At 46.1% G+C, this 25698-nt stretch overlaps 1 protein-coding gene across 1 annotated transcript in view; it reads left to right on the top strand.

Annotated features, from left to right (window-relative positions):
- RELN (reelin) overlaps positions 1–25698 on the top strand; it is a 1304886-nt gene that overhangs the window by 1024980 nt on the left and 254208 nt on the right. The window contains exons 31-34 of the mRNA XM_069229640.1: positions 4489–4565; positions 14821–14979; positions 22810–22998; positions 24062–24335. Coding sequence (XP_069085741.1) covers positions 4489–4565; positions 14821–14979; positions 22810–22998; positions 24062–24335 — 699 coding nt within the window. The remainder of the gene's footprint in view (positions 1–4488; positions 4566–14820; positions 14980–22809; positions 22999–24061; positions 24336–25698) is intronic.

The following is a 25698-nucleotide window of genomic DNA, read 5'->3' as shown; positions in this document are numbered from 1 at the left end:
ACTACTATAGAGACTTGGGTGAGGCCAGCTGACTGGATACGTTTCTAGTTACTGGCATGCTTTGTCCTCCTACCATGGCTATGGAGGAGGAAGCTTCCTATTACATGGTGGTGAGATGAGTAGCTGAGATCTTGGTTTTTGAGTTGCCTTCGGGGTAGTTAGGACTAACCTCCTGACAGAGGTCCTTCAATCCAGAGCTTCCACCTCAGGACCCATGCTCCCCTTTAATGTAGCCCTCACGGATGCACTACTGTGTACCTAGTTCAAACCCAGCAGAGGGGCTCCTGTAAACAGGACAATTGCCCGCCACGATTGCCCCACCCTTGTGGACCCAAGCTTTCTTATGCAACACCCCAACCTTGAGAGCTTGGTCATCTAAGCCTCCACTTCCCAGGGCGAGTTCCCTTCCACACCCCCAGATAGGAAATCCAAAAGGTTGGATACACTTAGGAAGAAGATTTTTTCTTCCTCCAGCCTCGTATTGCGGTCTGTGAACAATGCATGCCTTTTGGGTTGTTATTCCCACATACTGTGGGACACAGTTGCACAGGTGTTGCCACAGGTCCTGTAGGAGGCCCTGGCTGTACTCTCTCAGGCAGTTGCCGATGGGAGAATCACAGCAAAGTTTACTATACATTGTGGACTAGACACAATTGACTCACTGGGCAGAGCAGTTTCGTCAACAATGACCCTGAGGCGCCACGCCAAGGTTGAGGATGTCTGGTTTTTTGGAGGATGTCCAGGCTACTTTGACGGACATGCCCTTTGGCACCCATCTCTTCAGAGACCAGGCAGATTTGGCGCTCGAGCACTTCAAGGATTCTCATGCTAGGGCCAGATCCTTGGACCTCGCAGAAGCCCCTCATGCACCCCAGTCTGCCTCTCGCCCCTTTTGTGACCACAGAAAGATCCTCCAACTGCATACTTTCCCAGCCAGCCATTGCATGCTGCCCAGCCTCTGCGTGGCCAAGGGCATAGGATCCACTGACCCCATGGATCAGGGAGCCAGTGTTCTGGCCAGTACACCGCCCCCTCTGCAGCAGCCTCTAAGCCTTCCTTGTCTGACTCCTCACCAAGAGCCTGTCAGAGGCAGGATTCGCCATCACCTGCTCTACTGGCAATCCATCACGTCAGACATGTGGGTTTTGCAGATAGTCCGAAGGGGTTACTCCCTTTCCTTCAAGACTACTCCTCCATCCATGCCACTATCATTTGATTAGATGACCAGGAATCATCTGTCCCTTCCCTGAGAGGAAGTTACACTCTCTTGGCAAAGGGAGCCATAGAGACGGTTCCCATGCCAGAAGTAGGTCATGTTTGCTATTCCTGCTACTTTCTGGTGCTTAAAAAGGACAAGGGCCTCCGTCCTTTCCTAGATCTTAGATCCCTCAATCTCTTTCTCAAGAAGAAGATCAAAATGCTCACTCTGGCTCAGGTTTTAACAAAATTGGACCCAGAAGATTAGATGGTAGCATTGGACTTGCAGGAGGCTTATTTCCATATTCCCATCCTGCCTGCTCACAGATGTTACTTGCGGTTCACAGTAGGCCACCAGTGCTCCAGTGCCCGTTGGGTGTTCACCGAGGTGATGGCAGTAGTCACAGCTCATCTGCACCGATCAGGGGTTTCAGTCTTCCCCTATCTCGACGACTGGCTGTTGAAGGCAGCTTGCCCCAGGCTGTCGTTTCCCACCTCCAGACTACGGCAGACTTTCTGCATTCACTGTGGTTCACTGTAAATGTGCAGAAGTCCACACCTGACTCCGTCTCAGATGCTTCCTTTCATCTGAGCTGTTCTAGACACAGTGCAGTTTCAGGCTTATTCCCCCGAGCCGCGAGTCTAGGATATTCAGGCTATGATACTGATGTTTCAGTCTCTATCCTGGATTTCAGTGAGAATGACTCTGGGGTTGCTGGGCCTCATGGCTTCCTGTATCCTTTTAGTGACACATGCCCAATGACATATGTAGGCTCTGCAGTGGGACCTGAAGTTCCAGTGGGCACAGCATCAGAGGAATCTCTCCGACTAGGTCCATATCTCAGAGCAAATTGCACAAGATTTGCAGTGGTGGTTAACAAACCGCGACTGGTTGGGAGGCAGATTCCTCTCCCCTTCCCAGCCAGATCTCACAATAGTGACAGATTAGTCACTCCTGGGATAGGGCTGCCATCTGGGAGAGGTGGAGATCAGAGGCATCTGCTCTCCAGCGGAGTCCGGACTCCACATCATCCTTTTGGAGCTCCTTGCGATCCGGTTAGCATTGAAGGCATTTCTTCCCTCTGTCAAGGGAAAGCTGGTGCAGGTGTTCACAGACAACACCACTGCAATCTGGTACTGCACAAGCAGGGCGGGGTGGGGTCATGGATCCTTTCATCCAGAGGCGTAGAGCCTATTGACAAAGGATCCATGAGCCTGATGGTGGGGAGAACAAAAGAATCTGAGCGAGGCTTGCATCGTCAAATGAACCACACCAAGGGGGAATATCAATATGTTTGTGACGGGATTACTTGCATTAAGCAGACTACACTCACCTTACAGGGCCATGCAACTCCACATGGGCAATGCAAGACAGCACAAAAAAAAGCATAGTATCAACAAGAAACGCATGGCTGGGTGGGTGCGCACTCTGCTGTGAAGGGCGAACCCTGCCAACATTATGCAACAGACAGTGCACACGGGCGGTATATAAGAAGAATACCACGCCCAACAGATCAGGATACTGGCATAGGTTAGAAAGTAATGTACAGTCAGGGGATGGTTTGCAAATAGTGCCTGGCAGATTGAGCTGCATGGGGTGGTAGAAGTTGGGTTTTGCTGCAGAATGCAGAGCTCTAGTGGCCCGAAGATCCACTCCAAAACCAGGAATGTTCCTGAGAGTTCATCACAGGAAAAGCCACTGTCATGCAAGCCACTGTTATATTGTAAGGAAGATGACTATGAAGTTAGATATATATTTTTAAAAACGTAAAAGTCCTAAATGCTCTTTGTTATTGTTCTTGTCAGAGACGCACAACACACTGCTGCAGTGATGAGCAATTCCACGCTCAAATATACGATTGTGCCGTCCAGCAAATGTCCAATGAGAAGAGTCCAACTGGCCCCCGAGAAGAAACAATCAATCAAAAATGTCATTGTGTTCTAAAATGGGTGCCAGATGCCTTGGCAAAGCATGGGCCACCTCCTGCCTGCACCTGCAGACGAATGTGCATCCTCCACCTGCACAGTGCTCGGCGCTGCCCTGGGTTCTGCTTACTTGAAAAATCATATTTGGCTGTCCCACCCAAACCATTACTAATGATTTCTGGGCTGGTTTCTCCACCTCGTGTCCGCAGCACCCACCCCTCAAGATGGGCGCATGTCAGGCCTGTGCCAATGTGAACAGTTAGTTGGGGGGTTGATGCCATCCTATGGAGCTTAGACAAATAGGAACACCTCTGCAAGCCTGAAGCTTTAATAATACACCTGCCCAAACCTGGTAAATTGTGAGCACGGAATACAGCTAGCAAAACCATTAGTACCGCAAGGCAACACCCTGGCACTCAAAAGATTCCCTTTGCTGCATTACCTGGTTGTGCGTTGTCAGGATTTGTGAATGTGGTTATAGCGCTCTGTTTGGCCAGGAACTATCCACACTTACAAATGGGATTTTCCAATCACCAACACTGCGACAATCTGCCCCCAAGATACACCGCCACGTAGATCATTGGACATTAAGGGGGTCATTCCAAGTTTGGCGGGCGGCAGTTGCCGCCCGCCAAACTAACCCCGTCAAATGACCGCTCCGCGGTCAGAAGACCGCGGAGGCCATTCTTACTTTCCCGCTGGGCCGGCGGGCGCCCGCCAAGGGAGCGCCCGCCGGCCCAGCGGGAAAGGCCCTGCAACATAGAAGCCGGCTCCGAATGGAGCCGGCGGTGTTGCAGGGGTGCGACGGGTGCAGTTGCACCCGTCGCGATTTTCACTGTCTGCTATGCAGACAGTGAAAATCCTGCTGGGGCCCTGTTAGGGGGCCCCTGCACTGCCCATGCCAGTGGCATGGGCAGTGCAGGGGCCCCCAGGTGCCCCATGACACCCGTTCCCGCCATCCTGTTTCTGGCGGTGAAAACCGCCAGAAACAGGCTGGCGGGAAGGGGGTCGGAATCCCCATGGAGGATTCTCCCAGCCGGGGGAAATCCGGCGGGAAACCGCCGGACCCGGCTGGGCGACCGCGGCTTTACAGCTGCGGCCGGAATCCCATTGGAAGCACCGCCAGCCTGTTGGCGGTGCTTCCGTGGCCATCCACCCTGGCGGTCGATGACCGCCAGGGTTGCAATGACCCCATAAGTACGTTGCACCATTACAGCGAAAACCACTGCGCCTCATGTAATGCCATGTTAAGTGGTTAGCTGAAAGTGATGAGTTGAAAACCTACTGTTTGTCAGTAAGATATATATATATAATGTTGTGGTGCCGTTTCACATACTTGTAATCCGTTTTGTATCTCTGTACCAGGCTAGTTCAGTTCTTTGTGCAGATTGGAAGCAAGAACAGTGGTCCTTCCTGCAACAGACCAAGAACGAGGAATGAAGGTAAAATGGTCTCTCCGTGGACTACTTGACTTTGTTTGTCTGTGGGGTTTGCTGGTTCGTGAATAATTCACCTATATGTTCAGTAGCTATGTCAGCGTTCATGATTATTTTTCCTTGTTGCGATGTCAACCTTAAACACACTCACTCAGACTTAAGCACCAATCATTAGGTCAATATTTGGAAACAATAGTAAATGTGAATTATATTGGGCTGGATTTTCGCAACGGAGTACATTCATTAGATGTGAAACAATAACTGGAATCAAATGTATGCTGAAGCTTCGAACCTTAAACATTTCCCTGTTAATCAACATATTTGGATTAAATGGAATACCCGGTGTGTAGAGTTTTACCCTTGACTGGACAGGAGGTTCGAACTCACACACGTCGCTGCCACTTGCGGGTATGTCTCTCGCTCTTACCCGTGATCTTGCAGATTAGTTTCAGGTTGGCCATATAGCACATTTGCGGCTTGGGGAGTCTCTGCCTCCCGTCTTAGTGGGGGCACCTGCTGCCATACGCACTCCTTCAAGTCTTCAGAAGATGCCCCATGATTCAAGATGAGAGCCCATCAGTAATGCATCAGGTATACGTGTGCTGGAGAGGACAAGACCTGCGGATGACTGGCAATGGGCTGGGCCTCTGTGCAGAGCAAACATTACCTCTTCTTTCGGAGCTCAGCTTGCCGCTGTCAGTAGTACATCCAGGCTTGCTGTCAGCCGCCAGGAGGCACTACAGTCTGCTTCAACGGCCTAGACCTGTTAAACGTCAGTTAATTAGAATTCTTCCTTACTGAATAACTCGGTGGCATGTGTGCTGCCTTAGGCAGAGGCCCCTGGGTTTGTAGTGCAGCCAAGGTGGTGAAACCCACACACTAGCAAAGCTGCTGCTTCTAACTTGAAAATTGCAGTGCTCATTGTTTAATTTCTACAAGTCGAAATTGGGTTCTTTGCTGAATATTCTTAAAAATGTTAGGAGAAAAATACCTTTCATACACAGTAATTCTCATTAGTAGGTAAAGCAATCGAGAGCTGTTGATGCCTCAAGAAGGTCATGCATGTGAGCTATGTTACACTTTATTAAGGAATATTTGTCTCCTTTGGTTGAGCTGTGTGGTTTCCATGGCCTGACCTATCCTTCCTGGATATTCAGACTTGTGATGTCCATTGTCAACTTGATATGTGCAAATGAAGAGTAGCTCAGAGCAGACTGCCATGATCTAATAAGAGCACGCCTTTGTTACTTTGTTCTGCAGTCAGTAGGAAGGTGTAGATAACAGAAAAGGTTTATAAAGGTGCTGCAGATTTTCATATTCTTGAAAAAGTCTTGATATTGAGGAGCAGTGACGAGGAGATGGTTCAGCTATTTTCAGCAAACTTCTGAAATGTTCAGGTGCCAGTGGTTTCCCCAGAGATGCATACCTCACAAATACTGGTGCACAGGTAGTACATGTACTCATAGTCTCGGTCAGGATGACACATTTTGCTATTGTAAATCATAGATTAGTGCATGAAAACATATGTTTAAACACTGGAAGAGAGCCGGAAGCTCTTGTTTTTAGAAGTTGGGCAACAAAAATGTGATTACAAGGCAACAATTGTGAGCTTCTGCAATGCTAACACCACCGGGATCCCAAGCAAATACAGTTAAAACCTCAAAAAGAAGAAGAGATTTCGTTGAAAAGGGCATTCTAAGGTCAAAAAACAATAATAGCAATTTGAAAATCGGAAAATTTCTGTCGGTGAAGGACTAGTTGCAACAGTTGAGCGCTCTAGCTGCTTTATTTCGATTATTGAATTGGCATACAGTTGAATTGTTTTGAAACGCAGATATTGTAATTCATGTATCCTTTATGTGTTTTAGAATTAAATCATAATCCACTCTAATCCTACTGCCTTTTCTTTTGTTTTCTATTTGACCTCTTGTGACATCTTTTGCATAGTTGAATAGATGTAAAAAACTTGATACACTAATTATGATTCTTTAAAAAACGTTTTTGTAAATTATAATTGATAAAATAAGTTTGAATATTTACATTTCATACACAGTTAACTAAGAATCTGGGACAAAGGTTTCTTTGTCCCGTGGATATGTCAATTTGTTTCCCATTGGTATATCGCCTACATCTAACTAGTTACAGTACAGAGTACCTCATTGACATGCCAAGATGAGAAAGTAATTGTGGAAATATAATGTCAGCACTCACAAGCAATCTCACCGCAGCAGGTAGCACCTTAGGCATCGACTGCATCAATTTAACAGTGCTTTGTATTCAACGACTTGCCTTTATTAAATAGCTGATGTTCATTCTGGTTACTTTGTAAGCAGCCTTTCGCCCCTTTAGGACTAGGCGAAGTCTGCACCTTTCATAGATTGTTTAGGTACTTTTCAGGTTACCAGATGTGAATAGTTGCCAAGTTGGTATCATGTGGGACAGAATCCCTTAGATGTAAAGGTTGCATAGATTTCGGTTCATTTCACAGTCTACACTCCTGGGTCTGACCTATGGCGACTGCGTTCCTTTAGTATACACAGTGTTAGGTTGACCTTCAGAAATACTTTGCACAATGAAGAGAAAGTGAAAACACTCTTAGACGATGAAATGGCACAGACCCACATCCAAGAGTGCATATTAAACACAAGATCTGACTTGTGCGATAGTGGGTTAAAAAAATGTTCCCATGGTGTTAGATATATGATCTAGTTGGCAGTCAGTCTACACCCTGTCCAAGCAGGGACGCTCACTCTAGTCAGGGTATGGGAGTCACACTCCTAAAATAACCCCTGCTCTCCTCCTTGGTAGCTTGGCATTAGCAGTCAAGCATATCTCCGAGGCAATGTGTGAAGTATTTGTACCCCCTGCACAGTAACACAGTGAAAACACTACAAATGGACACCACACCAGTTTAGAAAAATAGCCAATATTTACCCAAATAAAACAAGACCAAAACAACAAAAATACAACATACACAGGCAAAGAAACACATTTTCAAAGCTTTTAAACTTCAGGAGAGCGCTTAGAAACACAATAGATCCAACTGGGGCTATCACGATGTCGTTAATGGAGTAGTTCCCAACAGTCTGATGCCACTCGCGGGGAAGTGCAGCGCCAGTCACAGACTCACACGGACCCCAGGTACAGTACCTTAGAAACTAGGCAAAGTCAAAGATGTGGCATGGGGTCGGGGAGAAGAGGCGTCCATGCAGCTGATGTGGTGTTGGTTCCATGCTGCTATGCAGGAGATGAAATGTCAGTGAGACGTCGGTTCCCTACGGAGGCAACGGAGGTGAGGTGGCATTGGGGCCTTGGTTCCTTACGATCCAGCAGAGTCAATGAGACTGGCGGGTCAAGACTCGATAGGGAAACCTCTTGGGGTTGCGGTCACACCACAGGGCCGCAGCCCAGTCGGGTGTCACGGACATCAATGGTATGGCACTCGGGACTCATGATGTCATGGGACATCAGCAGCGATGCTGCAGCATAGGACCTGTGGTGTCAGTTGCTGTTGTCGCACTTCAGCGGGGACCACGGCAACGGCACAGAGTCAGACAGCGGCGATGGTTCTGGAGTCGTCCAGAGTCAGTGTGCCTCGTTCTTCTTGTTTTTATGCCAGATTTCACTCCCAATGGCCTATGAACTGGAGTGGGCATCACTTGGCAAGTCAGGGTCCTCAACAAGAGAAACCAGGGTCTGGCAGGTGAAGTTTTTGATGTCTTCTTAACAGGAGGCAAGCTCAGTCCAAACCTTTGGAGAACTTTCACAAGGAGGAAACACAGCAAAGTCCAGTCTTTGTCCTCTCCAGAGCAGAAGCAGCAACTGCAGGCCAACCCAGCAAAGCACACACAGCAACAGGCCAGTACTTCTTCTCACAACTCTTCAGGTTTTCTCCTTGGTAGGGCCTCCTCTTGATCCAGAAGTGTTCTAAAAGTCTGGGGTTTTGGGTCCAATACTTGTACTAATTTCTGCCTTTGAAGTAGGCAAACTTCAAAGTAAAGTCTGTACTGCACAAGACCCTGCCTTTCCTGCCCTGGCCCCAGACACAGTGGAGACTGCATTGTGTAAGGACAGGGGCAGCCCTATTCAGGTGCAAGTATAAGCTCCTCCCAACACTCTAGCCAAGGAAAACCCATCAGGATATGCAGGACAGACGTGTATTTAGCAGCCAGGTAGAGGCACAGAATGGTTAAGCAAGAAAATGCCCATTTTCTAAAAGTGGCATTTTCAAACGCACAATCTAAAAAATAACTTTCCCAAAATATGTACTTTCAAATTGTGAGTTCAGAGGCCCCAAACTCTATACCTCTATCTGCTTACAATTGGAAACTGCACTTAAAAAGTATTTCAAGGCAGTCCCCATATTATCCTATGGGACAGAAAGGCCTTGCAATAGTGAAAAACAAATTTGGCAGTATTTCACTATCAGGACATGTAACACACACTAGTACATGTCCTATCTTTTAAATTCACTGCACCCTGCCAATGGGGCTACCTTGGGCCTCCGTTAGGGGTGCCTTACATGTACCAAAAGGGAAGGTTTGGGTCTGGCAAATGGGTGCACTTGTTGGCATGGCATGGCAGTTTAAAACTGTACACACAGACACTGTAATGGCAGGTTTGAGGCATGTTTACAGGGCTACTCATGTGGGTGGCACAATCAGTGCTGCAGACCCACCAATAGCATTTGTTTTATAGACCCTGGGCACACATTGTGCACTATACTAGGAACTTACAAGTAAATCAAATATGCCAATGAGAGATAACCAATCATAATCACAATGTACACAGGGAGTACTTGCACTTTAGCACTGAGCAGCAGTGGTAAAGTGCCCAGAGTACCAAAACCAGAAAAAACAAAAACCAGCACACAGTTAAAAATACAGGTGGCAAAGCCAAAAAGACAGGGGAAACCACACCAAGGATGCCAGGTCTAACACATGTCCCCTGCCCCCCAGCTGAAAGTGAGGAGAACTGCCCAACCTCATGGGAGTTCTCATCACTAAGGTGGAGGAATCTGGACAGACCATTAGCATTTTCTGTACCAGGCGTGTTCTACGTAAAGTCCATTCCCTGTAGGGGGATGTTCCACCTCAATAGTTTTGTGTTCTCACCCCTCATCTGCATCAACCATCTGAGGGGCCCATGGGCTGTCTGAACCCGGAAGTGAGTCCCAAACAAGAAGGGTCTTAGCTTCTTCAGCGACCAGACCACAACAAAAGCTTCTCGCTCAATAGTGCTCCACCTCTGTTCCCTGGGGAGTAACATCCTGCTAATGAAGACTACAGGCTGGTCTAGGCCCTCTTCATTTAGCTGCACTAGAACTGTCCCCTCACCATGCTCTGAAGCGTCGGTCTGCACAACAAATTCTTTGGAGAAGTCGGGTGCCTTCAGCATGGGTGCCGTGCACATGGCTGCCTTCAGGGCATCAAAAGTGGTCTGACAAGCCTCAGTCCAGATCACTTTTTTGGGCTGCTTCTTGGAAGTCAGCTCTGTCAAGGGGGCACCAATGGTGCCATAGCCCTTGACAAATCTCCTGTAATAATGGTTGAGACCTAAAAAAGCTCTCACCTCTGTCTGGGTCTTGGGGGGGTTCCGAAGCCAGAATGGTGCCAAGTATACCACCGACCCCTGCCCTATTTGGCACTTACTGGCCTTAATAGTGAGGCCTGCCTTCTGCAAGGCCTTCAACACTTCCCAGAGGTGGGTCAAGTGATCTTCCCAGCTGGAACTGAACACTACAATGCAATCCAGATAGGCAGCGCTGAAATCCTCCAGCCCAGCCAAGACCTGGTTGACCAACCTCTGAAAGGTGTCAGGGGCGTTCTTCAGCCCAAAAGGAATGATCCAGAACTGGTAGTGCCCCTCTTTGACCCCATCAGTCAAGACAATCTGCCAGTACCCAGGCGTTAAGTCAAACATACTGAGAAACTTTGCAGCTCCTAGCCGATCTGTGAGCTCCTCAGCTCCAGGGATGGGGTGCCTGTCAGTTTTAGTGACGGCATTGAGCCCAGGGTAGTCCACACAGAACCTAAGTTCAGGGGTGAAACCTGGGGGAGCAGCCTTTGGGACCAAGATCATTGGGCTTTACCCAAGGATTGCTGGAGAACGCTATCACCCACTAATGGTAGCATCTTGGAGACCTCTTCCTTTATGCTGGCTTTGACCTTGTCAGTCACCCTGTAGATTTTATGTTTCACAGGTGGACTGTCTCCAGTGTCCACATCCTGGGTGCACAAATGGGTAACTCCTGGGGTCATGGTAAACCGAGAGGTAAACTGCCCCAGCAACTGGCGACAGTCCCTCTGCTTGTTCCAGGGTCAGTGTTGGGGAGAGGTTCACACCCTCCACAGACCCATCTTGCTCTTTGACCGACAGAAGGTCAAAAAGAGGTTCACTCTCCTCCTCCATTCTTTCATCGGTTGCCAAGAGCATGGTCAGTTCAGACCTCTCAAAATGTGGTTTGAGGTGGTTCACATGTAGGACACTCAAGGGGTTCCTTGGAGTCTGCAAGTTCACCAAGTAGGTGGCATTACTCTTGCGCTCCACTATCTCAAAAGGCCCAGTCCACTTGTCCTGTAGAGCGCAAGGCTCCACTGAGGCTACACTTTCCTGAAGCGCGCAGTCTGGTTTCTGAAGGCCAGCACATAGCTAAATATGTCCTGGGGGGCCTACTAGGAGCTTTCTCCCAGCCTTCGTTCACCAGGCTAAGAGGTGCTCTTACAAGTTGCCCTTACAGCAGCTCAAAGGGGCTAAAGCCAAGTCCCTTCTGCAGTACCTCCCTGTATGCAAAGAGAAGGCATGGCAAGAGGACGTCCCACTTACGCCTCATGGAGTTTGACAGACCAACAATCATGCCTTTCAGGGTACCGTTGAACCTTTCAACCAACCCATTTCCTTGGGATGGTAAGGAGTGGTGAACTTGTAGATCACCTCACACTCCTTCCACAAAGACTTCATATAAGTGGATATGAAGTTTGTACCCCGGTACACCCTCCTTGGGGAACCTCATGCGGGAAATGATCCCCATCAATGCCCGGCCCACCACGGGTACTGTCACTGACCTCAGAGGGATAGCCTCTTGGTACCGGGTGGCATGGTCCAACAAGACCAGGATGTTCTTGTTGCCCATGACTGCTGTGGGATCCAGAGGCCACACAATGTCGATCCCCACCTGCTCAAAAGCAGTGCTCACGATGGGGAATGGTTGGAGAGGAGCCTTGCATCTCTCTCCACTCTTGCCATTTGCTTAGCATGTCTGGTAAAACCTACAATGTGCATAACAATGTGTTTGCACTTGGGGCCAGTAAAAGTGGGTGACAATCCACTCAAATGTTTTGGCCTGCCCCAAATGTCTTGGCAAAGGCACATCATAAGCCAGACCCAGTAGGAAGGTTCTGAAGTGCTTGGGTACCACCAGCACTTGGGCTGCTCCAGGCTCTGCAACCTAAGGCTCACTATTCAGGAGACTGTTCTCCCAGTAGATCCAGTGTGATCCAGACTCCTTTCCAGCTGCCTGTTCTGCAGCCTGCCTCCACAGACCCTCAAGAGAAGGGAATGTCCTCTGCTCCTGCAGAACTCCTCCCTGGTGGGACCCCCTACTTGCTGCCAATGGGTCAGCTCAAGCACATCCCCCAGTTCGGCCACCTGCACCCCTGTAGGTTCCGGGGCGTCTCCCTCAGGTTCAACCTCCTTTCGGACCATGGGAACTTCTGGGGCAGGTTTCCAATGCCCCGTGCTCCTCCTCTTCCTTGCAGGCACCTGGGCCACTCTTTCAGGCTCCAGGTCCTCCTGATCACCCTTTCTGGTCATGCACTCAGGCAGACCCACCGTCTCCAAGTGTGACCTGCGTTCCACCTCACACCAAGGGGAATCTTCCAGATCGTTACCTAGCAGACAATCAACAGGCATGGTTGGACTCACAGATACCCTCAAGGAACCTGAGATCACCCCCCATACAAAGGGAACCTGCACCACCTTTTACTGGCACTCAGAGTTGTCCACAGCAACTACTTGGCGAAACACATTGGGGACCACCTGCTCTTCAGACACCAAGTGACACCTCACAGTAGTCACGCTGGCTTCTGTGTCTCTCAGAGCCTCCACCCCCTGTCCATTGATGATCACCCACTGCCTGTACTTCTTAGTGTTCTCCTCAGGCATGAGGGTCCTCTGGACCATCTCACTGTGCCCTAGCGAGACAAGGGTCATCTCAGCTGGCTCCCACCCTTCTTCTACAACCAACTCCTCCCCAAGCGCTTCACTGGCCAATCCCCATGACAGTGCACCAGGGGGTGCCGATGTCCACTTGGGGGCCCTCCTCCTGTGACCCTCCTGATCACATGCATAACATTTACAGGGACCCTTCTCTGCAGGCTTTCCTGTAGAGATCCAAGGCTTCTTCTCACCTGGGGGATGGGAATCCTTACCCTGGGAACTGGGTTGGGCGACATTTAGAGAACTCCCCGTTTACCCTTGCCCCCCCATTCTTCTGGCAGAGTCTCGCCCCATACCTCTTGTGGACCCTGGTACTTTCCCAGCGGTCCGCCTCCTGAGCAAGCTTCCTGGGGTCAGTCAGCTTGCCTTCAGTCAGGTGCTGGCACAGCTCTGGAAAACAAAGACTATACAAGTGCTCCCATGCAATCAGATTGTACAGCCCCTCATAATCTGTTACATTGCTGCCATTCAACCAACCATCCAGTGCTCTGCAAAAATAATCAACACATTCTAACCAAGTTTGGGAATGAGACTTCTTGTAGGACCTAAACTTTTCCTTGCACTGCTCTGGGGTGAGACCATACCTGGTGAGTAGGGCATCCTTCATGGTAGAGTAGGTGAGCCCCTGGGGATCCCGTAAGGCTGTTAAGGTGTCCCTACCCTCTGCCTCAAGGAGTTTCTACAGACCTGCCTCCCAGTGTACCCCAGGGACCCCGTTCATGTTGAGAGCTGACTTATACCCCTTGACCCACAAGTGTATGTCAATCTCGCTCTTATAATCCTTCACTAAATCTTTAAGAATGCGCACCCTCCTCTCAGACTACACTGGAAGTATGCAGCCACCATTCATGCTGGGTTTGTCCTGCTTGGCCTTGGGGTCCAGCTCCCTCATCCTCAACTCATGAGCCAAAAGCAATTTCTTTTCCTCCAGAGCAAGGGCCCTTGCCTTCTCTTGTTGCTCTATTTCAAAGTTTTTGCTTTCTGCTTCCAACCTGAGCTTCTCAAGCTCCAAATGATGTCCCCCTTCTGCCCGACTCTCCCTCAGTTCCTCAGGAAACAGCACACACAAACACAAACACATCAATGGCAGGTCTGAGACATGTTTACAGGGCTACTCATGTGGGTGGCACAATCAGTGCATTAGGCCCACTAATAGCATTTGATTTTCAGACTCTGGGCACACATGGTGCACTATGTTAGTGACTTACTAGTAAATCAGAAATGGCAATCCTGGATAACCAATCATAATTCGAATTTACACAGGGAGCACTTGTACTTTAGCTCTGATGAGCAGTGGTAAAGTGCCCAGAGTACCAAAACCAGCAAAAATTAACTCCAGCACAAAGTAAAAAATATAGGAGGCAGAGGCAAAAAGACAGGGAAAACCATGTCAAGGATGTCAGGTCTAACACATGGGTAAAGGGCAATTTAATTGTTTAAGAGCTGTATAAGCAAATATGAAATGGCAACCAGTAGACTTCCCTGACAACATTATCTCACACACACAGCTCTTACAACATGGTGTCGACAGCAAGCCAGAGACATACCGTAACATAATACACATGAAAAACTACCACAGGATGACTTAGGCCCGGATTTAGATATTGGAGGATGAGTTACTCCATCACAACAGTGATGAGTATCCCGTTTGCTGAAATCGAGATCCATAGGATACAATGGGATTTAGCTTTCGGCGAACAAGATATCCCTCACCATTGTGTCAGAGTAACTTGTCTGCAATATCTAAATTAGGGCTCTAGTGTCTAATGGAAAGTCAGGCATTGCATGCTGGTCCACCACAGACAGCCCACAGTGTTTCAATGCTACAGTACTGGCAGACTATACATTATACCACTGCTTTATTACTTAATACACACCCATTCTGGACAGTAGTAAAACATATTATGACCTTTAGAAATATATATTCAAGTCAATTCTCTGAAGCATGAAATCCTACCACATTCTTTATTTGTATGATAATTTCCTGTTGTTCCTCTTTTCAATTCATGGATTTATTGCAAAATGTGTCATAATTAATACACAGGAGTCATTGTTCAGTACACAAATGACAACGGCATCAGCTGGAATCTGTTGCGGGAATTGGACTTCATGTCTTTCTCTGAGCCCCAGATCGTTTCAATTGAACTCCCTCGTGACGCCAAGACTTCGGCCACCGCATTCAGATGGTGGCAGCCGCTGCACGGTAAGGCAATCATTGGTGCTTTCTTTTTTTGACCCAGAAGTGTTCTGTTGAGGCACAGAGGTGGCAAGGTATATAGCTGGGAACCAAATAAAATAATACTTTGTTTTGGAGTGTAGCCACCTCTACAAATAGATGAATTTTCTTGGATTTCAAGGACACAGTGATTTATTTCGAAAGGGAAAACGTATTAAATTGCAACACCACAAGCCTCCTCACCCACCTGTCCTTCAGGAGTACTTTTTGTGCATTGCCTGACCTACTAGGGTGGTAAAAAGCAGTAAGCATGTTCGCAAGGCAAATTAACTTTTTATCACTTTACCTGACCCTCATCCTGTCAAGTGACCTCAAGGGCAGGCTGTGCCACAATTGTGCTTCACCCACCCTCGCCTGTGCTTGTCATTATCACCCACAGAATTATTATTAAGTAGTGGTAAAAGGCAGGTGTTTTCCTGTGATATGGTGTGGTTTTACCTCTACACCTATGCCTCACGTATGTGGTAATGACAAATTAAAAAAAAAAGATGTACCTTTTTTTTGTAAATGTTTGTTTTCCTTTGAAAATGTGCACCGATTAAATTACTGTATATTTTACATTAAAATCACAAAGGCAGAATTGTAAATAAGCCTGAACGTGCCTTATGCATATGTATTTTCAAGAAAGCAGTGCCCCAGCAGATTCTTAGAATGACTCACTTTGAGAGTTTCCAACCAGTTGTGTGTAACAACAGTGATCAGGTTAGTGGTATGTGAAAACTGAGTAACCTTCAACCATTCATCCAAGAATGTCCACCTACAAACAACTATAACGTTCCTTAAAGAAACCCCATAAAGCCTGTTTTCCATTAGAAATATAGTGGTTTTCAGAGTTATAAAGGTCCACGAAATCAGTGACTGCTGGAAAGGCATATTTTTACAAATTAAGAATGGCATCACAGTCAATCACATTATGCTCCAGCACAATGGTTGTCCAAAGTAGACAGGAAAAAGTAAAACACTCAGGCGGAAAGACGTGGAATCAGAGGTGTGGCTGATCTGGCATCTGGGACCAGGAAGGAAGGAGACAATACGAAGTAATTACTCTGCAGAGCATCATGCAATACAAGAAGTATTCGGCCATATGTAGACAACCGGGGCTACTGCAGATTTGATTGACACTTTCAGGTAATAAGGCAGATATGGAAGCAGCTAACTTCACATGAGGCATACGATAATTCTCCTGGTGCCTGAAAAGCAAGACCTTAAAAGAGAGCCAAATATTAATAAAACCATAACAGATAAGTGCATTGAAATGGGCAAAGCTATTTGTCTCATCTGAAGTACAAGGATTACTCCAAAAAGTTCCTTGCACTATAATACATCACGAAACAAATGAAGAAGATAGCAAACATAGATACACCTCACAGTGACACAGGAAACAACAGAAGTCAAAGAACTTGTGGATTTCTCCATTACAAACTGAGCTGGTATTTGCAAGAAATTCCCAAAGGAGTCATGTTAATCTGAAGGCTCTTATGAATGTTTCTGACAGAAGTTAGAAAGCATCCTTGCTGCAAGAGAAGCAGTCGAGGCAAGATTATAGGAACAACCCAGCAGGGAAAGAAACAGGGAAAGCAGGTACCATCAAGGACAGCGGCTGTCACGGAACTCAGGCACAGTGACTCAGCATTAATTATTATTTAAACAACAAACACGGAAACACTTGCAAAGTATGATTTAAAAACAGAAGTGGCAACTCGTAAGCAGGCTCAAAGTTTCTTGAAATCCTTAATCAAAGTAAGGGGAAGAGGTGTGGGCTGGTGTTAGAGCTGATGACTTTGCAACTGAGAATCCAGGTTTGAATCCTGGCCTCGGTTCAACATCGCTGATTTTGGGCAAACATCTTAATCTCCCAGTGCCTAAAACAATATGTAACGTCATCTGGTTCTCTTGTAAGGGCATGTAATGCATTCAGATCATGTGTGTGCTACATGCAACTGCAAAAAATACCCAAACTTGTTAAGGATCCCACTATCAACAAACAGACCAAGAAGAAAACAAGGGAAGTAACCTCATTAGCGAATAAACCAGGGGCGGCTCCTCCACTATGGCAGAGGAGCGTTACCCCCACCTTGCCAGCAGCAGCTGCAAAACCTTTTCAAGAAAAGGATAATAAACTGTGTTTATTATCCTTTTCTTGTTTTCTTGTTAACTAACGTTTATTATCATTTTCTTTTAAAAGGGGCGGTGACAGGGAAGGGGGTGGAGTGCACAACGCTCCCCCTCAGTGCGCTTGTATGTTTGGCCAGCTGTCTTGGGTCGGCCAAACACACATGTGCACTAGGCTCTTTCCAACAGGCAGGCAGAGACTCTCACTCTGCCTCAGAGCACCCTGGCTGGCCACTCCGTCCAATTCTAACACTGCTTTCATGCTGCCAGCAGCATGAAAGCAGTGTTAGGATTGGACGCAGGGCAGGCTGTGAGCCTGTGCCTGCAGTGGAGGACCGAGGAGCAGATCGGAGTTGCACAGCGAGAAAGGTACATTAATTTTTTTTTATTTTTTTTTTGTCGTTCCCCATGCCACGCCAGCCCACCCCTTTTGCCTTCCCTGAGCCGCCACTGGAATAAACTAGTAAGCTGAAGTTCTGCTCTTCTGATGACTAATCATACAGATTGATTTTGGACTTGTAGTATTCAGAAAGTTTCTATTTCTGAACCCTGAACTGGATTCCACTCTTATAATGGATTACAATTTTGCATTTACGTGAGAAACTGGATTATGAAGTAGGGAAATAGGCAGTGGATAAAGCTCTACAAATTTAAATAGTCTAATACTTAAGGAAAAGTAGGTTTTATTGAGGAATTCTGGGCCTACCATTGGTAGCTGTCGATCAAAATAAAACATGCATGTAAAACATTTTAGTACCACCACAACAACATTAAATGGCTGAAATTAAACAGTTACAATTCACAATCAGATTTAGTAAAACAAAGAAAATGTAACAGAACGACTAGACAGCACTAAATGACAAAAATCAGTAAAGAGGGTCAGGAATTTTGAACTTTTAAACAAAAGACAAAAAAGTGACCATAGAAGAGTATGAAGATCTCACAAAGTACACATAATCTTATGAGACTTCTTTTCAAAATGGACACTATTTGGCAGCGGTAGTTTTAGCACTGAAACAAACCAAAGAAATCCCCTCTAGAGGATGGTGTTAAATGAAGTTCTGTTTTAGTAAATGCCCTCTGTTCACAATGTCAGTCATACCTGACTGCAGCAACAAATTACTATGGTGGTCATTATGACCCTGGCGGTATTATAACCGCAGGGCCAAAACGACGGGAGCACTGCCAACAGGCTGGTGGTGCCTCCCGGCGTATTATGACTGCGGCGGTAGCGCCGCGGTCGCACCGCCGGGGCCGGCGGTTTACCGCCACAATGACCCCGGCGGATGTAATCCGCCAGGGCAGCGTTGCTTGCAGCGCTGGCCAGGGGATTACGACTCCCCGACCGCCAGCCTTTTTCTGGCGGTCTGAACCGCCAGGAAAAGGCTGGCGGTACGGGGAGTCGTGGGGCCCCTGGGGGCCCCTGCACTGCCCATGCCACTGGCATGGGCAGTGCAGGGGCCCCCTGACAGGGCCCCATGTTGCTTTTCAATGTTTGCTGTGCAGACAGTGAAAAGCGCGACGGTGCAACTGCACCCGTCGCACGGCCGCAACACCGCCGGCTCCATTTGGAGCCGGCTCCCATGTTGCGGCCCACATCCCCGCTGGGCCGGCGGGCGGAAACTTGGTTTCCGCCTGCCGGCCCAGCGGGGATGTCCAAATGGGCACTGCGGGATTGCGGCCGCATTGGCGGCCGCACGGCGGTTACAGCTTGGTGGGCGGCGGTAGCCGCCCGCCAATGTTGTAATGAGGCCCTATGTTTCTAAAGGTGACTGAAAGCAAATGAGCAGCTAACACATTAAGGGGCAGATATAGCAAAGGGTTTTTCCCATTCTGTGTCAATGGGAAAATGTGTTCGTACATATGGCCCTAAATGCCACATTCCTAACTTGTAGCAGAAAGGGTTGTCCTGGTGCTCCCAATATTCCCAAACTGCCAGGACAGCTTTGGGTTGGGGAGGCCCATGACACTGATTAAATGAGAAGACAGTCTTCACTTCTTCTGTAGCAGAGTCACAGTCTAAGATCCAGTTCCAACTACACAAAAGAATTCAAGAACTGCTTCCTGGTCATGCATATGGTTCTCACACTTGCAGTAGCTGCCTCTGTGATACCTAGGCACAGGAGCAGGGGTTAGGCTCAATTACTCTCTCCTGCAAGGTGTCCAAAATGGTCAACTGGTTCAGCTTCATAGATGCCCTTTTAGCCTTGATTTCCCAGTGGAACTCAAAGGCCAGCTTTCGTCTCCCACTTGAGACTAGATGCTTGAGTTCATGAGGAAGTGGGATCATTGGCATCAGTCTTACATAGACAAGAAAGACATTCTCTTCTCCTTAGTTTCTCAAAATTCCTGACTTCTGGGATTTGGAAACCACCCACACATAGTGGTAACCAATCAGTGGTTGTTGGAGAATCCCAATCCTCCCTTGACAACCATTTGTCCTGACAGAGAGCTAAATCTATCAAAGAAAGAACTCTTCCAGGTGTTTCCTAAAATGGTGGAAGGCTATCTCAGCTGTGTGAGCTTCCTGTTGTCAATTAAAATAAGATACCTTCCTCTCTCCACCCTTGGAAAAAGCTACAGCTACTTGGACTCATCCTATCACTCTGGTACACCACTCTGTGAAAGGTGCAAATACCACTGTGTGAAGGCCATTTTTAAAGGTAGGCTACTACATAATAGCTCCCTGGAATACAGTTGAGCCCACCCTGACCTTAATGAGTCACGGTGAACCCAATGATGAAGCAATGATGAAGCATGCCACTATTAGAGTGGGTGAAAGTTATGTAAAAAAGAGTTTCCTTCCCTTCCTACTTCAGTAGGAGTAGTGCATAGGTGTGGCACGTACCAGAATTCCACCCTTTTCTTCCCTGTGGAGTCACTAGAACTCCAGAAGGGATACTCTTTGGTTAGTAGAATTTACATAGGGAGGTCATAGCCCTTCATCCTCATTCAAGTGATGTTCTTTGAACCGCCAGACCTCAACATTTTGAGTAAAGCTATGTATTACCTTTGAATAAACATGGAACCTCCAGGCATTTTTACTTTGTCCTTTGTGTGTGACATTGTGTTTCCCTTTCTTTCCCCTCACATTCTTCTAATAAGTGCAGGCAGATGATCCCTGGGGGGGGGGGGGGAGGGGGGGGGAGGAAGGGGGGGTTCTGAAATTATCTTTCTGCTATGCAGCTGATAGGGATCTCCCACAATTACAGCTGCCCCAGAAGCCCTCTTTATTTTCTAGTCAGGCCCTGAATAGAGATTGTGTTCCACCTTTTCTTCTGCATTTCTGTTCTTGAATGCATCTAATTACAGCCTCTGTAATTAGTGTTGTACCTATCAGAAACAGTTTAGGGGATGACCATGGTTTAGGCAGTGATACAAAAATTATAAAAATTATCTTTGTGATGTTTGCACTAGAAATCCAAGTTCACCCATGTATGATTTATAATAACTTGCAAAATGCAGTGGACATGATATTTCTATGCAGTCCCTACTCATAGTTAGGCATTTATGGTTATACACAGAAAGCAGGCCTTTGCCAAGGGGAAGGTTTCTTTGGTCTGAGGAGAAAGAAGCATATTTTAATTATTTTACCGCAGAAACAAGTCGATTACATGCTTGGCATGTCTCACTTATACACCTTATGCTCCTAGGCATTGTCGAATGCCAAGCATAATTTGCATGTGACTTATTTAATATTAAAAGTATTTAAACATTTCTAAAGGGATTGTTCTGACAGGTGTTTGTTACATACAGTGATGGTGGGGCAGTGGAGCTGTCATATTTTAAAGTCTTATGTGAATAATACAAAGCTGCACCACAACCCACATGCCACGTCCGACTTAGAAGCCTTGCACAGTTTTTGTGGATTGTCACCATGACCCTACCTCAAAGCCAAATATCCCAGATGATTACTTTCCTTTTTGTAGGGGACAATACAGACACACTAAGAGGTGGATGAATACTTTCCTCTTTGTAGGGGACAATAAAGATACACTAAGCGGTGTTTAGCAGCTTCCAGCACCCAGAACTTAAATATGGCAGTATATAAATCTGTCCCAAAAAATTAAAAGAACTCGAGGAGACCACACAAAAAGGCACATTCCTACAATGTGGATTATACGAGGTGCCTTGCGAGCGTGAAATGCTGGGTATTTAATGGTGTAGATTTCTTCTGCATTAAATGACTTCCATGAATACACGAGTTAAAAAATGTGGCATAAAAATATTGTATGTGCTTTTGTACGTATTACAGACATCACCATGCAGTGGATAATTAATTAAATTCTTATATTGGCTCTACTTTCCGTTGGAGTTGTAGGTGTTCTATCCACAGAGACTTTGGGCTGCCTACTACTGTGTACCCACTGAAGGTACAGTACATGCTTAAAACTGAGTGTCCCTTATAAACCTTGATTCTTTCCTCAACCTCCACTACAAAGCAGGTGAACATTTCTGCTTGGTAAATTGGTTAGTAAGATGAATATTTTTCTTTTTTGTCTTCTGCAAAATCATTTATACTTCATCAAAGGGTGATACAAATATAAATTCAAACCCTATCAAGAATTTGACATTGAAGCTAAATAAGTGGGGTTTAGTAGAAAATATTGAGATACTGGAGATATCAGCATTCTTAGAAGGATGAAAAGAGACTAGGGGCCAGATGTAGCAAAGGTTTTTACCCATTCTGTGTCTATGGGAAAAAGTGTTCGTACATATGGCCCTAAATGTTAGATGAAACCTGGCAAACAGATGGATGATTTAAGCTAGAACAGCTCTCTGGGAAAACCTTTGGATCCTAATAGACCTTTCAACCTGGCAAAAATGTGTATTTGCAAAGTAATGACAATACCATGATGGGTTGTTCATTTAGGCATTGCCAGTTTACATTTCATTAAATTACCAACAGACATGGAAAAGGTTTACCCATATCCAGAGCCTGTATCCAGTGCTTAATTTGTGCTTGTTTCCGATGCTGAGCACCGGCACTTTTTTCTGAGGGCCGGGGCTTATTCTTCTGCCTCAAGCATTTGCTGCGAAAAAAGACATATGTGAAAGACGGATGAAAGGAAAAACGAAAAAGCGTCACAAAGGTAGAAAGCTGAAGGGGGAGGGAGTGGCTTTATAGGGATTGAAGAGGCCCGAGATGGGTTCAGGATTACACCCCCTCAGTATTCCATGTTCACTTGCAGCAGCCGCATGTTTAAGAGGAGGGCTTTGGGCACCGGCACCTTTTTATTTACAAACTAAGCACTGCCTGTATCACATAGTTCAGCAGAGTCTAAAGTTAGCGTGAATCATCCTAACAGCAAATTTCATGACACTATCTCATATCTGTGAAATGTCAGTGACATTAAAGCATGTCTGTGAAATGTCAGTGACATTAAAACATGTCTGCGTTGGAGCCCATGTGTAGCAGGTTTGCACTTATCAGAACATCAGCCTCACATAAGCGAGCATAAAATAAAATTAGAGCATAAATTGTTTCTTTGAGGGAAGTACTGGAAATTGCATAGACAAGACTAACATTGGAAGAGTTTACAATATAGGGAATTGCCAATAATAAGGATCAATGTCAGTGTGATTTTGATTAAAACAATTTTCCATTCAGTCCAACACGCATGATAGTATTAAGCAGAATAAGATTAGGTAACTGTATGTTTGTCCCCATCTCTGCTTTTATAGGAAAGCTCTCTGCACAGTGGGCCTTGGATGATGTTCTCATAGGGATGAATGACAGCTCCCGAACAAGCTTCCAGGATAAATTTGATGGCGCTGGAGACTTACAGGCTAACTGGTACAGGATTCAAGGGGGCCAAGTAGAGATTGACTGTCTGTCCATGGACACAGCTCTGATGTTCAGCGAAAACATAGGTATGTATCAAGAAATAGATGCTAGTAGGTGGTCTGCTTCGGTAGCTGGTTGGTCTATGTGTTGACAAGGTAATGAAGGGGAATATGCAATGGGCGAAATGTCAGCACTGGCTGTGTTGCTAGCAATTAGACGTGTGGTGTGTCCCTCCTTCTTGCAGCTTTTCTCATTAAATGGTGTAAGTACATCACATTGATGAGGACCACTCAGAGAGAAGCGCCTCGTCGTTTTTGCTGGCTACTGTTAAGCTCTGTCTTTTTTGTGTGCAGTTACCTTTAAAGTGAGGCTGCCAATAATCTGGGAAATTGGTTTCAACTTCTCGTTAAAATCTCTGAAGCTAAAAAGTGGGTGTTTCCAGTGACAGTTTGGATAGGCACAACTTCTATCTGTAGGTTCTTTTTGGGATGAATTCCCTTGATAAAGGCTGCACAGAGGATGTGTGCTCTGTAGATGTACATGCTCAAGAAATTCTCATCTGCTAGGTCTTACACTTTTCATGTCAGACCAGTCGTATTCTTCACATTACAGTGGCTTGATCTGAGGAGGGGCGAGCGTGAAAGCTGGACATTGCTCATTGTCAATACTATCGGCCTCAGATAGAAACTAATCACATTTTATGCAATGTAGCCCATTGTAAAAAGCTTCAGCGGGAAGCAGAGTTGGCGTTCACATTAACCAAGGCAACCTACATTGATTGTTGCAACACAAATACTGTGTAATGATTTCATTTCAACTGCATGATAGAATTACTCCAATGAAAATGTCATCTCAGTATACAAGAATCCTCAACTTATAGTACTGAATAAAAAGAACTGTTGCTTAGGGAGAGCAAACACTCATTCACCTGTCCGAGCTTGACAGTTTACTTTAAGATTTGCTGAAAGTTCAAGCAATCTAGTTCCAAAATGGATACAAAATGATGTCTTCTATTCAGTATCTGAATGTAGTCCTTGACTGGTGACAGTCACCATACAGGTTCTTGCCACAAGGGGAGTGTAAATGCTCAATGCTTGTCCAATTGTTGCTTCATGATTGGTGACTGAAATCTGTCTTTGGCCTTATCAGGAAAGCCTCGCTATGCTGAGACCTGGGACTTCCATGTGTCTGCCTCCAGCTTCCTGCAGTTTGAGTTGAACATGGGCTGCAGCAAGCCCTTCATTAACGCCCACAACGTCCAGCTCCAGTATTCTCTTAATAATGGGCGTGACTGGCATCAGGTGACGGAGGAGTGTGTGCCCCCTAGCATTGGCTGTCTACATTACACTGAAAGCTCGGTGTATACCTCAGAAAGGTTCCAGAACTGGAGAAGAGTCATGGTCTACCTTCCACCCTCCACCATGTATGTATGCTTTTTGGACAGGCTTTCTATCAAAGTGTCACAATGTATTTAAGGTAATCCTATTATGAAAAATGTGTATTAAATTGGGTATTTTGAAGCACTTGTCGAATTCAAATGTGGAATCTTCCAAGCTATAACTGGACTGTAGACAGTGTTAGTGAAGAAATAATGGTTTCTGGCAGCTGAAAATCCTAACTCTGACTGTTAAAACAATTGTTTCGAATTATACAGTTATATATTATGTGGGGTGGCATTACCCTAATTATTGGAACAAAAGGTAGGTGGCCCATGATATAAATTGTGAAATGCTTGCTACATGACACAGCTCCATAGTAGTATGATCTATAAGGACCAGTGAGTGAATGCAAGACTAAAATTGTGGTCCTTTCTGTACAATGAAATGGAGTTAGCTGATGCCAGCTCTGGTACAGGGGTATTTAGAGCTCTAAGCAAAATTATATTTTACCATTTGGCTATTCCTTTACCCCTAGTAACGAGACTGTTTTTGAGAATGTTAGATGCAATCTGATGCCCTCTTGTGATCATTTCTGTTGGCACTATAAGTCAGTCGATGACAGTGGACCTGACATAGCAAAGGCCTTGTCTATGGCTCCAAACCACCAGCTGATATATTATATATCATGTCTATTTCAATAAATTGTGACCTTGGTCTGTGGAGTCATCAAAACATATACCATGTCTGATTTTGTAATGCCCATCCTATGGCTACACCTTTAAACCTCCTATGTAGACTCTCCAGATGATCAACACAGTATGTATCTTGCCAAAGTTCCAAGCAACAATGGCGTTTCCTGATGCCTTAGAGTCAATTGACTGCACTCATGTACATCTGGTGGTCTAACTTAAACAGGCACATGTGTGCTGCAATTGAAAAATAAAGCATACCATCTATGTGCACATTTTGTGCAATGCTGACCTTTCTATACTGAACTGCTGTGCCTGGCAGTCCAGGATTAAACTACAGTGACATGATTCTACAGAGGAGAAATGTTGGTCTTACTATGGTGACACATAACCTTCAATATATTTGGTTGCTTGGTGAGTAGCAGATTTATCAACCCTTCTTCATCAAAATTTAAATGCATTATGATTGTTGTAGTCCAATCGCAGTATATGTCAGCAGCACCTTTAGAAAGATGGTAGCCCCTTTCGTAACACAAACACGGATCAATGTCAATATGTGTAACAAATGAAATTTATCACTCTTCATAACGAAGATGCTTCTAAGCTAAGTCAACTTTTTAACAGTGTGGTACTCCAACCCACTGAGCGTCAGCATTTGCCTCCAGTCTGAAAACCTCTTCTTGTCTCAGCACAAAGACAGGGTCCTGCAATCAAATCT

This window comes from Pleurodeles waltl, chromosome 4_1 (assembly GCF_031143425.1).
Source record: "Pleurodeles waltl isolate 20211129_DDA chromosome 4_1, aPleWal1.hap1.20221129, whole genome shotgun sequence".
Classification (NCBI taxonomy): domain Eukaryota; kingdom Metazoa; phylum Chordata; class Amphibia; order Caudata; family Salamandridae; genus Pleurodeles; species Pleurodeles waltl.
Note: the sequence above shows the minus strand (reverse complement) of the source record. Positions and strands in the feature narration are given on the sequence as shown.